Source organism: Carcharodon carcharias, chromosome 26 (genome assembly GCF_017639515.1).
Source record: "Carcharodon carcharias isolate sCarCar2 chromosome 26, sCarCar2.pri, whole genome shotgun sequence".
Taxonomy (NCBI): Eukaryota; Metazoa; Chordata; class Chondrichthyes; order Lamniformes; family Lamnidae; genus Carcharodon; species Carcharodon carcharias.
Window position 1 is genome coordinate 30452853 of NC_054492.1, and position 14164 is coordinate 30467016.

At 42.6% G+C, this 14164-nt stretch overlaps 1 protein-coding gene across 11 annotated transcripts in view; it reads right to left on the reverse strand.

The window, feature by feature from the left end:
• The window catches only part of LOC121270011 (A-kinase anchor protein 13-like), a 394374-nt gene that overhangs the window by 160145 nt on the left and 220065 nt on the right, over positions 1–14164 (reverse strand). For all 11 annotated transcript variants that reach the window (XM_041175277.1, XM_041175275.1, XM_041175276.1 and 8 more), the window contains one exon: positions 8182–8248. In XM_041175277.1, coding sequence (XP_041031211.1) covers positions 8182–8248 — 67 coding nt within the window. The remainder of the gene's footprint in view (positions 1–8181; positions 8249–14164) is intronic.

Here is a 14164-nt window from a genome sequence, read left to right on the forward strand (position 1 = left end):
CATAATCATTATGAATATTTTAAAAAATTATACAACATTCAGTAAATAAATGAGATATAGCCAGAATTTTAAAAGTTTTGAATTTTGACGAATAATGAAACCTTGGGGAGGGTAGGACGAATTCATTTAGGGTTCTGTGGATGGTACAGTGGACCCAATTATTATCCATGGATGTTAAAAGCTGCAATGGCTAGACAGGAGGGCTGGTATACTGAAAGCATGAAAACAAATGGGCTGAAGGGACATTTTTATTCAACTTATTTTGCCACTGTGTGAGGTCTTGAGGTTAGGGGTGAAAAATAAGTATTTTATTTAAGGCTGCAGAACTAGAACGCTGAATGAATTACACCTTCGTTAGTGGTTTTTAGGTGTCCCACATGGTTTATCCCAATTTTGCCCAACTGATTTTCCAATTCCTGAGTCTGGTTTATAAAATTTGCAAAAAAAACCCACAAAATGTTTATAAAAATTCCTTCTCTCCTTCCTCTGAACTAATTCTCCCAGTTCTGTGCAAACCGAACCAATTTCCTGCTCCTTTGTTCACGCTACAGTTGTAGGTTATGGCAAAGTGCTAAACAAAACTTAGGTACCGAATCTGATCTGTGGTGTTGATTCATTGTTGCGCTATTTGTTGGAAGAATTTTGTGCTGAAGGTGAAGGGGCATTAGTGCAGAGAGTGGAACTCTTCCCTTCTCAGTAACGCAGTGTTACCTTCAAATATTCCTCTTCAGCTTCAAAATGTGTTAGGAGCAGAGTAAAGTTCCCTTCCATAATGTATCAACAATAGGATTGAGCCACATGCTCAGAAGAGCAGCCCTACTGCAACAGTTTGATGTTTTGATATTTTAGTATTTCTCACACCTCTCAGTGAGATTGCCCGTTAGTGCCAAAGTATGAGCAGTTTTGTATTCTGGGTCCATGTCCATGAGACTTCCTAAACCCATCCATTGTTGGAACCTGCCAGCACATTGGGATGACTTTCACTTCATCAGTTTGGGTTGGATTTAGAGACAGAACTCAGAGTCTGGGGGCTGTTGATACAACAGTGCAATAGTGGCCAATAGCATAATTCATAAATAGATATTTATCGTAGACAGGGGTGTCTCATTCCTTCCAAGCATCTATTTGGCTCACTTGGGCCAGAAAGTTGCTGGTTCAAAACACACCAGGACGAACTGCAGACAGAGACTCCAACGCAGCATTGCATTGACAGATGTTAAACTGAGGCCCCATTTGTCTGCTCCAGTGAATATTCAAGATCACTGCGTCTCCTGCCAATGCAATATGGCTGGCAGATACCCATCTGCGGATGCACAGAAATTCAATGACATGCACACATCAGTTTACCCAGCACACCACCAACTCATTTTGCTTTCTAAGTTGGTTATTGCATATGCTGTTATTTGTGGGTTCCATGGACTCCACACATCACTCAAATCTCTTCAGTTTAAGTAGGATCAATGAATTACTGATGTTGCAGAACTAAATGTGATTTTGCAAAGTACTGCCATCCACTTTATTTTGATGCATAGTTCTCGAAAGTAAATAAACTGGTTCATGTCACACATTGCCCCCAATAAAGATGTCAGCCACGCATACTACTGCGTATGCATGGCATTGGCAACAAATGCAGCCATTCAAGATACCATGGCACTACCTGCAGTGTAAGGAGCACTCCCAGTATCCTGTGCAACAATTGTCTCATAACAGATTAGCAGATCATTAATCTTCACTGCAGCTCTGGAATCTTGGGGCAGAATTTTCTGCCTATCAGGCGGGCAGGCCCGATCCGACCCAATCTCCGGCGGGTGGGGAGATGATCCCCGCTGGAGAAGCAGGCCCTGCCGCCATTTGACGTGGGTGGGCCTGATGTCCGGCGGGAAGCTGTGCAGGTGGGGGGGGGGGGGGGGGGGGGGGGGGGGGGGGGGGGGGAGGGATTCCCCAAAAGTGAGAGTGTGCTCTTTCGCGCATGCACACGATAAAGTGCACATCTCCCTGAGGCTAAGTGCAGCCTTGGAGATCACTGATACTTTTAAAAAGATTAAAAATAGAAAAAAAAATTCCCTAACATGTCCCCCTCACATGAGATGAGATATGTTCATAAATTACAGTAAAACTTTATTAAACTTTTTAAAACCCTGCATGAAACCCTCATCCCGTCGCTGGATGAAGTTTCATGTGTTTTCTATTCCCCGCCGAGGCTCCTGGCCTGCCCACTAACCTTAAGGTTGGAGGAGCAGGTCCTTTAATTGTTTAAATGATCCTGTCAGTGGCCTCAATTGGCCATGACAGGTCGGCGGGACTGCAGCTGATTTTGCTGCGCCCCCGCCTTCCTGAAAATTTAGATGGGGCGGGATGACATCAGGGGTTCCACCTGACATCATCCCGTGTTATTTTACGTGTTGGCGAGCGGGGCCACAAAACAGAAACAGTCCATTTGGCCAAAAAGATCCATGCTCCACACAAACTTCCTATCACCCTTCCTCTACGCATCCCACCAACATATTCTTCTATTCCTTTCTCCCTCATGTGTTTATCTAGCACCTCCTCAAATGTCTCTGTTATTTGTCTCAACTATTTGTGGTAGCGGGTTCTACATTCTAACTGCTGTCTGGGTAAGAAAGCTAAACATGTTCTTTATGTCTACTCCATCAGCAGACAGTTTCACGATCTTAAAGGTCTCTATCAGGTCACAGCTCAGTTTTCTCTTTTCTAGAGATAGGATCCCCAGCTTATTCAATCTTTTCTGACAATTATAATAATAGCCACAATTGGCTGTGTAACAGTCAATGCACACAAAACAGAGATTCAACAATATGATTCATAAACGCATGGTGTTTTTTAATTTCCTGTACCAAATACTGTACTAGTTTACTGGTGCTCATTTGCTCCAGAGTCAACACTATCTATAGATGGGAGCATAAGAAATAGCAGCAGGAGGCGACTATCCAGCCCTTTGAGCCTGTTCTGCCATTGAATAAGACCATGGTTGATCTGAATGTGGTCTTAACTCCATTTTCTCCCCCCCCACCCCACATAACCCTCGGCTCTCTTGTAGATCAAAAATCTGTCTATAAGACAATCAGATCTTTCAAGAAGTGAGAAAAGTTAAAGCTCAGATTCTAGGGGATGATGCAGCATATGACAGCACAGGGGTCAAGTAAGGCAAAAAGTGGTTGAGGTGAAGAAAGCTCATTTCATCCTCTATTCTAAAATACCAATTCTGTTTTTTTTTCCATTGCAGCTTTAATTTCTACCAGATCAGAGGGATAGCACCTTGACTTAATGCCTCATACAAAGGACAATTCGAACGATACAGTATGTCCCAAATCTTGTAATGAAACGGGAGCCTCAATGCTGTAGTTTTTCAATATTATACTGGAGTGCAAGCCCATGTTGGGTGGACTTTAATCCAGGTGTAGGGGCCCTGCCCCCCGGTTGGAGAGCTGGCAGAAATCACCACGTCATTTCCTTTGGGGAAGGTCCGTAAGGAGCCAGTGACAAAGGATTCCGGGGGCCAGAAATCTCATCCCTGAGGGCTGCTAGCCAATCAGAGGCCAGCGGCCCTTCATTGCAGGCAGCACCACAGGGGGATCAGTGGTGTTTGTCGGCAATGCACCCATCAGAGGCCCAGGATCAGCGAGGAACCCCAACCACAGGTGTGTGATGGTGGTGGTTGTGCTGGTCAGAAGCAACGGCAGTGGAGTGTATCTCAGTGGCCCTCTCATTTCTGATGCTGGATCCCTCGATCAGGCACCGAGTGTCTGAAAACAAGGGATCCCACCCTCGGGTTTGCTATTTGGGCTCCCCATGCCCCACTTGCTGTTGGTTGAATATGAGCGGCGATGAGACAAGGCCCTTATGTGGGCATTAACTGCCCACTCAAGAGTCTCAGTTGGTGGTGTAGTGGGAAAGCTGTCCACCAGCCTTCTCGGCCCAGATTTAATTGTAGCAGAGACAGAAAAGCGGCGATGTCCCTACCCCTACACCCTTCTAGCCAATTAAATGTCTCCACTCTGCCTCTCAACTTGCCTCTGAGGAGGGCATTAGGTTCCACCCATTATGTGCAGAAGTGTGAAGCTTGAACCTATAATCTTCTGACCCAAAGATCACAGAAAGCCACTTAGCCATGCTGACACTTGTTTAAGATCTCCTGATCCCATGCTTTAAAATCTTTCCCTACAGGCATTTACCTCTGGAGACACATTTTTATGTTAGGCTATGCTGTTAAACAAGCCCCCAGCAAGTGCCACGATTTTCAATGCAGGATCATTGTTCTCAGGATCAAAAGTAGTTGCAGCTAACAACATAGATGCATTTAAGATGAAGCTAGATAAGTATATGATGGAGGATAATACATCAACATATTAAGTGTCCAACATGTCTGGACCTTCACATTTACACTCAAGGAGACAAAAAAGATCCCCAGTTCAATCCCTGGGCTGTGTTCTCAGTTAGAGCAAGGTAATTTCAAATGGCCCTATGCTGGAAGAGAGTGAGTGCAAGCTGGGATTTCTGTTCTTGATTACTCTCCTGTATCTCCTGCTGGAAAGTTGGTATGTCATTGCATGCCAAGTAAGGGTGAGACCAAGCTCTGTCATGGTGCGTCCATGGTTAAATAGCATGTTGACACTGCGTAAGTCCACACATGAAGAATGGCTAGAAAGACTTGCATTTATATATATATTTTCAATTCTTTCATAGAATACGGGTGTTGCTGGCAAGGCCAGCATTTGTTACCCATCCCTAATTGCCCTTGAACTTGTGATGAGCTTCCTTCTTGAATTGCTGTGGTCCATGTGGTGTTGGCATACCCACAGTGCTCTTGGAAAGGGAGTCCCAGGATTTTGACACAGATATAATTACAAGTCAGGATAATTTTTTGACTTGAAGGGAACTTGTAGATGGTTGTGTTCCCATGCATCTGCTATCCTTGTCCAATCTAGGTGGCAGAGGTCATAGGTTTTGAAGGTGCTGTCAAAGGGTCCTTGACAAATTGCTGCAGTGCGTCTTGTAGATGGTTCAACTGCTGCCACTGTGCGTCAGCGGTGGATGGAGTGAAAGTTTAAGATGGTGGATTAGATGCTGATCAAGCAGGCTGTTAAGTCTCGGATGGCATCAAGCTTCTTGAATGTTGTTGGAGCTGCACTCATCTTGGCAAGTGGGGAATATTCCATCACACTCCTGACTTGTGCTTTGCAGCAACTTTCATAAACTCAGAACGTCCCAAAGTAATGAAGTGCTATTGAAATGTAGTCACCCTTGTAAATGTGGGTTGCTTAGACTGAGGTATATGAAGAATATTGGCTTCTAGGAAACTGTACATTAGCGTGGGCTAGAATCATTAGGACTAGAGATGTGACGGCAGGAAGGAAAGTGAAAAGAAAACCCACAAAAACGCTCTCTCTTCTCTTCCTGATTTCACCTGCAGCTACAGGCGTTAGAAGCCGTGCCACCAATTAAAGGAGCTGAATGGCACCCCTATCCTCCAAAAATAAATCTGGCTTTGTACGTAGTTTTTCTTCAACTGAGCTGCAAATATTGGCACCAAGCCAGCCAAAACAGTGAAGTTCTAATCCTTTGGGAATGGAATTTCTTTTTACAATTCAGACCACACAAACCTTAGAATAACCTCAGGGAAATAAATCTGTGACAGCCAGTGTGATTTTATACGGATAGAATGAGAATATTTATTTATACAGTACTTGTTGTCTGGGAATCGCCGGGATATCATTCCACCTCTACGAACTTGCGAAGCTGGTAAACAACCCATCCGACAAAACAGAACCATTTCTAACAGAAGGGAGGTGTATAGAACTTTTAATGGGGTTAGGAGTAAATAGGATTGTATTTCGATTCAGGGGTGGGCTGATAACACAGGCCACAAACTGACAGTACTGCTATGAGTGTGGAAGGACATTAAAGGCAGCTAGAGAGACATTTTACTGTATGTCCCTTCAAATTGTAGGAAAAAAAGCTATACAAGTACAGAGTATAGGCTGTATTCTAAATGTGCGCTGCAGCTGGAGAGGGCGCTTTAAGCTTTTTGACATGAAGCTGAAGAACTGACTGTTATGTGCATTATTAGTGGAAGCGACTGGAGGTGATAAATTAAGAACATTGTAGAACATTAAAATGTACCGACATATCATTTCACTGTCCCCACCCCCATTCTTTATTTGTATCTAAATCGTTCTAGTAACACACATTTGGATCTCACTTTGAAACAATTCCAATAGCTAAAAGCAGCCCATCGTCACTCCAGGATAGCGGTCACATGCGGGTACAGGAAGCTAAATTGCAAGGGGAATTATGAATCCTGCACGTCATATTGAATAAATATCCAACTCATGAATTTAGCCATATTTCATCCATGACTGAGTTATCTGATCAGCTTCACTTGTGAATCTCTGATAAGCATCTCACTGTTACCCAGGCCTTATTCTAACCAATTCCAGTACAAGTGCTGTACAGTCCAAATTACTGGTATGCTACCAGATGTGCTTTCTGTCTCCACATTACAGAGGGATCTATTGTTAACTAAGCAAATTGAATTCTTTAATTGCTGTCCAACTCCCAACCCTTCCCTTCCAACATACAATACTATCTAACAGGATTATTTTAATCAGCTAACCACAAACTGTATTTGAGAATTGGGATGACTTGAGCGATTTATTTTCTGAACCCATCAAGGCCTAAATGGGGCTCATTTGAGTTAATTTGCAAAGCAGTCAAATTTGGTCCAACTAAATTTTTGTGCCATTGTCATGTTGTCAAGGGGAGTTCTGTGGTATTAAGGCTGAAACTGCAATAAAACATGTAAATAATTGACGCAGGGTATGTATATATTTAAATGTGATTGCATATAATTATGGGTAAAATAGCAGGTGTGCGGTATAAGCATATTCGAAATTGGCACCAAGTGTGGGTTCAGAAAGCCTTCCAGGTAAGCAAGCAAATCCAAAAGCAGGACGGATTTCTACATTTAGCCACTTCAACCGTTCAAATACATAACTGCAAACTTTTTCTCCAAGGCACGTATGGTGGAAGGAGAATTGAAATCGCATGACATTTTATATGCACTCTCACAGGCATTAAAAAAAAACTGGACGAAGTCCAAATTACTGGTCAGTTAGAAAACTCTAAAGTATTCATGAGATCATTCCACGATGAGATTGATACCCCCAGGATAGCAACTGCACTGTTTGAACACAAACTTTTCACTACAATAATGGGCTCATTCCAAGCTCAGCCTGCAGGTTAACACTGTAAGATGCACAATTGAAATGAAACCGAGCAGTTTAAGGCCAGGCTTCTTGGACTTGTGCCCAAATCCAACCCCCACCTGCCCTTCCCGCGTCACCCCCTCTCCCCACCAAAAAAAAAGGCCAACAATTTGCTAACTTCACAGAAACAAAGACTGACATGGGAAATGAAAAAAATGTGCCACTGATGCAGGAAAGGGATGACTACCTCAGAAAGGGCTTGAAACATGTTATAGGTGCCTATCAGAGAAAGGTTTACATCATGATAGGGTATCGGTAGTGGGAAGTGTTTAACTTTTTAACCTGAAAAGGAAAGCCAAGGAAACAAACGCTTTCCCGAGAGCACAGGCAACTTAAGTAAAAGTAATTGCCACCACAGTGACGGAATCTTCAAGAAATTCACGCGCTTCTCTGAATTAGTTCTGCAATACTGCAGTCATTCCCTCAAATCTGATTCGCACCTCATCTGGACTTCAACTTTTATTGGGGAGTGGGGGAAAGGGGGACAAGGAAGGGAGAGATACATTGTAGAGCTTTGCCAGCTGACACGGAGAGCAGTGACATGACCTATTACACCAGTTTTTTGAATTACATTTAAATCTTAAACATCCCCTCCAGTTCAAACATGCAATAGCATAGCATTGTTAGTTTTAGAAATGAACCATCTCATCCTGCACTGCTTAGGGTCAGCACCAGGAAACATCAAGGTCAGACAAAAGGTGACTTTAACAGAATAATCTGAAATGTTTAAAAGGTCTCATAGGTCTCAATTTACTTTGATAGCTCAGGATACTGGCCCATTAATTAACTGTTGCAGTTCTTCAGGTTTTTGATCAACTTATCATCAGCGAAGCAGGTTTTGCAGCACAAGCTGTCATAGCATTCTACCTGTGTTACCCAGTGGGGATTTACTTACCAGCTGTGCTGGCACTCTGTTTTGGTTGCACCAGCGCGGGATCAGGACACCAGCTCTCACGACTAATCTGAAAAGTAAAAGCATACAGTCAGAACACCAGCTCTCTACGACGGAATAAAAAAAAAACTGCAAAACGGAACACCGAACCTAATTAATGCTCAGGCAGCCAAATCGTTTGGAGCAGCAACAGTTCAGCTTGCAGTGGTGGTTGTGCCTGCCAAACTTTTACCCGTGCCAATTGCTACTGGACAGTTTTAACAAAAGAAAGTTTTGCATATGTTAATTATAAACAGCTTGAGAGTCAACTGGCTTTTAAAAAAAGAACTTGAATTTGGGTCAATCAGCATCTCAAAGTGAAAGATGATCTTAAATTTTGGGAGAGATTTTATGTCAAAGCACTTATAACCAGCACAATCTATTTTTAATCCAGATTTTCAGTCATAGGTTTTTTGTCCCTACTTCCTTTTCAAGTATCTCTTTTCAAATCTTTGGGGGAAAACAAATAAATGCAGTTGACAATCAGCATACATATCCTTTTAGAAGGTCTGGGAAGCTCAAATTCCCAGACTTCAGCTGCAAAATTTCTAGTCGCTCAGTTGAAGTCCACCCACGACACAGTCTCAGAGCAGCTGCATTAGACAGGGCCAGCTCAGCTTCAAACACCGCACTGACTGCCATTACTTTCCAACTACAGCTCTCAGGCTCTATTCAAGAACTGCTAGGATTGCACAACTGAAGAGGATACACGCACATATAGACTGCTATGACTTCTTAATTTTCTTGTGTCTCAATCGACTATGTGTGTAGCATTTTGAGACATTTAAGAGGTGTGATTAAGGTGCCAAAGAAAGCTTGCAAGTACATCGCCCTACCTGTTGTGCCTTTCTCTCTGAACTCTCACTGTGCTGAGGTAAAAAGTCATTGCATCACTTTCTAATTTTAATTTCTTTTCCAGAAACTTGAAACTGCAGAGCCACTCACCTCCCTTTCCTCTCATCATTAATTTGCCTTTTAGACTGAATCTTGGTGTCATCGACTGCTAACATTTATGATTTCTCTCATCATGTCTCCCACTCTTTCTGATCTTGGTTAAGACCTGTGCCATGGGCCTTGGCTTTTGTTCAAGGCAAGATTAAGGGAGGCAGGAAGTTTGATAGTCTTGTGGTTCTGTTATGTTTTTGGTTGTAATTCTTTTTCACTTAAAGTGAGAGATGCAGGTGTTAGCAAATGAATTGGGAGTTGGGGTGGGAATTGGAAAGGAACAGCAGCTGGGACTGAATTCTGGTGCTGGAAGTAACGGATCAGAGCACGGAAGAACAGTATATTTTCAGGCCTTAAGAGTGACTCCGTTTTCCTCTTTCTCAGATCAACATCAACAGCTGTTGATGGACCAGACAGTGTGGGTGAATGAGGAGGAAACTTGACCACAGCCAATAATTTAAAAAATGCATTTATACATCATGTTCTCAATGCTCTAACTCCAATTATATGTTTCTTTTTAAAAGTGTGGTCACTATTATGAAGGCAACATAGGAACCAAAATCTGAGAGTGTTCTGGGGTCTTTAATTGTCACCTGAACCATTAGAAGAGATAAACAGGGCTTTAGCTGAAGGCCTCACATGAAAGGGGGCACCGCTGATAGTTCAGCACTTCACTAACGGAACGGCCTAGATTGAGTCTTGAAGTCCACAGTGAGATTTGAACCCATAAGTTTCTGATCCAAGAAGTGAGAGCACAATCACCTGAACCAAGCTTACGTTTAGTATATGGAATGACTGTGGGGGTGGGAGTAGACGAAACTCTCATGCATTTAAAATTGGAAAAATTATACTCAGACAATTAAAGTCATCATGGAAATAATAGCTAAATGGGCTTCCCAAATAAGGCAATCAATTTTAGTAATAGTAAACAAATTTCCTGTTTGGTTCCAACTATAATTCATGAAATGCAAAAGGGTTTCCTCACAGTCAATAGATGTCATTCGTTGACGTCCTTCATTAAATGGTTGCTAGAGGATACTGTTCGGCCCTCAACTAAACATGCTCCATTACAACCTTGTCACTTGACAAAACATGCATTATTTACACTGACTGAATAAAGAATCTTTCAATAAAACCTCCTTCCCTTCAACAAGCTTGTAATAATTTCCAAAATAGTTCTGAGTCAGGGCATGGCTTTTAGCCACGGGGCTGAAGCGGGTTCTCGATTCTGCATGCTAAACAGCAACCTTTGCTGGGCAGCACTAGCTGCGATGTCCTCAATGAATAATTAGCTTGCGACCTCAGGAGTTATCCTCACTTTAAATGTTGCCGAGGTATAAGGGGAACTGTGAACATTCCTGAAACAGTTCCCTCACCTCAGGAGGGAACAACTTTGGAGAAAACAGTTTTAAGCTGTAGGTTCCTGTAAACTTAGAACATAAGAACATAAGGAATAGGAGCAAGAGTCGACCATATGGCCCCTCAAGCCTGCTCTGCCATTCAATAAGATCATGGCTAATCTACTTCAACCCCACCTTCCCGCTCTCTCTCTGTTCCCTTAATGTCCAAAAATGTGTCAGTCTTGAATATACTCAACAACTGAGTATCCACAACCCTGTGGAGGTAGAAAATTCCAAAGGTTCACAACCCTCAGTGAAGAAATTTCTCCTCATCTCAGTAATAAATGGCCAACCCTTTATCCTGAGACAATGGCCTCTAGTTCTGGACTCTCCAGCCAGGGGAAACAACCTCTCAGCATTCATCTTGTCAAGCCCTCCAAGAATGTTATACGTTTCAACAAAATCATCTCTCATTCTTCTAAACACCAGGGATTAGAGACCTAGTCTACTCAATTGTTCCTCATAATCCTCTCATCCAGGACAGCCTTCTTAGTCCAGGAATCAACCTAGTGAACCTTAATTGCACCCCTCTAAGGCAAGAGGATAGTGAGGTCAGAACAGTACACAGCACTGCAGGTGTGGTCTCACCAAAGCTCCATATAATTGCAGCAGAACTTCCATACTCTGTTACTCCAGCCCCTTTGTCATAAACACCAGCATATTTGCCTTCACAATTGCTGTTATGTCCTTATGTGGCTCCGTGTCAAATTCTGTTTGATAAATCACTCCTGTGCGTAGATGCAGATGAAATTTTCAGCAATTTCTCAGTAAACATTGTTCAGCTTTTCAGTGTGGTGCCCCCCGTGCCCCCCACCTTCTTTCACACCCTCCCACCCCCCCACCCCCCCCACCCTGCCCTCCTACCCCAGCAACAACTGCTTTATTCCTGAAAACTGCTAATTCTAACTTTCAAAAGACAGTGTCAGCTGAAATCATTCTTTATTAGAACACACCGACTGTGTAACATGCCAGCAACTTCTACAAATATAGAAACCACTGGGAACCCTCGAGTCTGAACAGTCTGGTTTGAAAAATCTTTGTTCTAAACTTAAGACCAGTGTTCAAATGGTTTCTATATAAAAAAGCAGGAATGCTTCTGATTGAATGTAGAACCAATGAATCAGTGCCTGAGAATTTTCTTTTAAACAAATGCTGCCAGTGACAGGGTGGCCTTTATCCAGTGTGTACTGTACCTGGCTAGTATTTGTACAGATGTAGCTTTAAGTATCTATATTTTTAATTCAAGAAACATGTTCACAGCCCAAAAGATACCCACCTTTAAAAGAATTTTACTATGGTATAAGTTCAAAATATTAAGCACCTGCTCTCTCCACAAGATGCTGACTGACTCACTGTGTGCACCCACCTTCTCTGTTTTGGTTTCAGGTTTCCAAAGAGCCTGGACCATTAAATCATTTCACAAAGAATTGTTCAATTCAAGAATTGGTGTACAAGTTTATGATAAAAATCTACATCATTTCTTTCATTGTGTCTCGACTTAACCCTGAAATGTTTATGGAATAATACACATTGCAGTTTTTATGATTTTCTATTTAATTTGTTTTATGAGGCTGATATGTTATATGGCACACTGTGCTAGGACAGGGGGCAATGACAGCAATTCCCCAAGCACTGCAATAGGTGGAGAGAAAATACCTATCACTGGACTGTTCCGACCTTCACTGAAGCCTCGAAGAAATCAGGTAATGCAATTTATCTCTGCTCTACAGTCCTTGTGGTGAATAGTTGACATCCTTGATCAGCCTCTTTTTTTCCTTCCCACTTTCGTGCTGCAACATGCTGAACATAGTGACATCAAAATATTTCTGGTCACCAGAGCTCGATAAAATTTGAGAGAAAGGCCATGTGGTGCTTCAAAGACCTGAATTTTTCAGGCGGCAGACGGGCTCGGTCGCAGAGCTGATCGCCGCTTGTGATTGGCTCCACGCCGCCATTTTACACGGGCAGCCCAATTAAGGCCGGCCCAGCGTAAGGCGCAAGCAGCAGCGTTCGACGCTACCTGTGCAGGCGGGGCTAGGACAGAGAGTCGGGGCCCGCTGCCTCAGGCGGATTGAAGGGCTATTCAAGTGATTAAATAAAAGGTTTAAAAAAATATTTAAACATGTCCCCTTGTGTTGGGACATGTTTTTATATTTATGAAATTTAAAAAATGTATTTAATAAAAGCTTTAGGAAACCTCATTCCGCCCATGGATGAGGTTTCCTAAAAAACTCGAAGGTTGCTTGGGTTTTTCGCCTGCCCACTAACCTTAAGGTTGGACGGGCAGCGTTAACAATTACAATAATTACTTTGTTAATGGCTTTAATAGGCCAAAAGCAAATGGCTCTTTGGAAATATGCAACCCTTCACTAAATATCTGCGGAATAAGCATTACAGGCACTGATACCCAGAGTTTTACTGGTGCAGTTTTAAGGTACTTTCAAGTCAAGATGGTTTGGAATTTAGAAAGGAAATTGGAGGGAAACTTGCAGGTGGTGGTGGTGGTGTTCCCATAGGTCTGTTGCCCTAGTCTTTCTAGATGGGTGGTCACTGGTTTGGAATGTGCTGTCCATGAAGGCTTGGTGAATTTCTGCAGTGCATCTTATAGATGGTATATACTGGTGCCACTGTGCATCGATGAAGGAGGGAACGAATGTTTGAAGTGGCAGATGGGGTAACATACATCCGTACAAACATACAAATCAGGAGCAGGAATAGGCCACTTATCCCCTCAAGCCTGCTCCGCCATTCAGTAAGATCATGTCTGATCTGATTGCAACCTCAACCCCACATTCCTGCCTACCCCCGATAACCTTTCACCCCTTTGTTAATGAAGAACCTATTTAGCTCTGTCTTAAAAATATTCAAAGACTCTGCTTCCATACCTTTTAAGGAAGAAAGTTCCAAAGGCTCACAACCCTCAGAAAAATCTCTCATCTCTGACTTAAAAGAGCGACGCCTTATTTTTAAGCAATGACCCCTAGTTCTAGATTCTCCCACAAGAGGAAACATCCTCTCCACATCCACCCTTTCAAGACTCCTCAGAATTTAAAGGTTTCAATCAAGTCGCCTCTTACTCTTCCAAACTCCAGCAGATACAAGCCTAACCTTTCCAACCTTTCCTCATAAGACAACCCACTCATACCTGATAATATTCTACTAAGCCTTCTCTGAACTGCTTCTAACATATTTACATCTTTCCTTAAATAATGAGACCAGTACTGTACATAATACTTCAGATGTGGTCTCATCAGTGACTTGTACAACTGAAGCATAACCTCCCTGCTTTTGTAATCAATTCCCCTCACAATAAATGATAACATTCTATTAGCTTTTATAATTATTTGCTGTAACTGCATACTAGCCTTTTACAACTCAAGCACTAGGACACCCTGATCCCTCGGAATCTCAGAGCTCTGCAATCTCTCACCATTTAGATAATAAGCTTCTCTTTTATTCTTCCTGCCAAAATGGGCTGTTTCACATTTGCCCACATTATACTCCATTTACCAGATCTTTGCCCACCTACTTAACCTATCTGCGTCCCTTTATAGTCTCCTTATGTCCTCTTCACAATTTATTTTCCTACCTATCTTTGTATC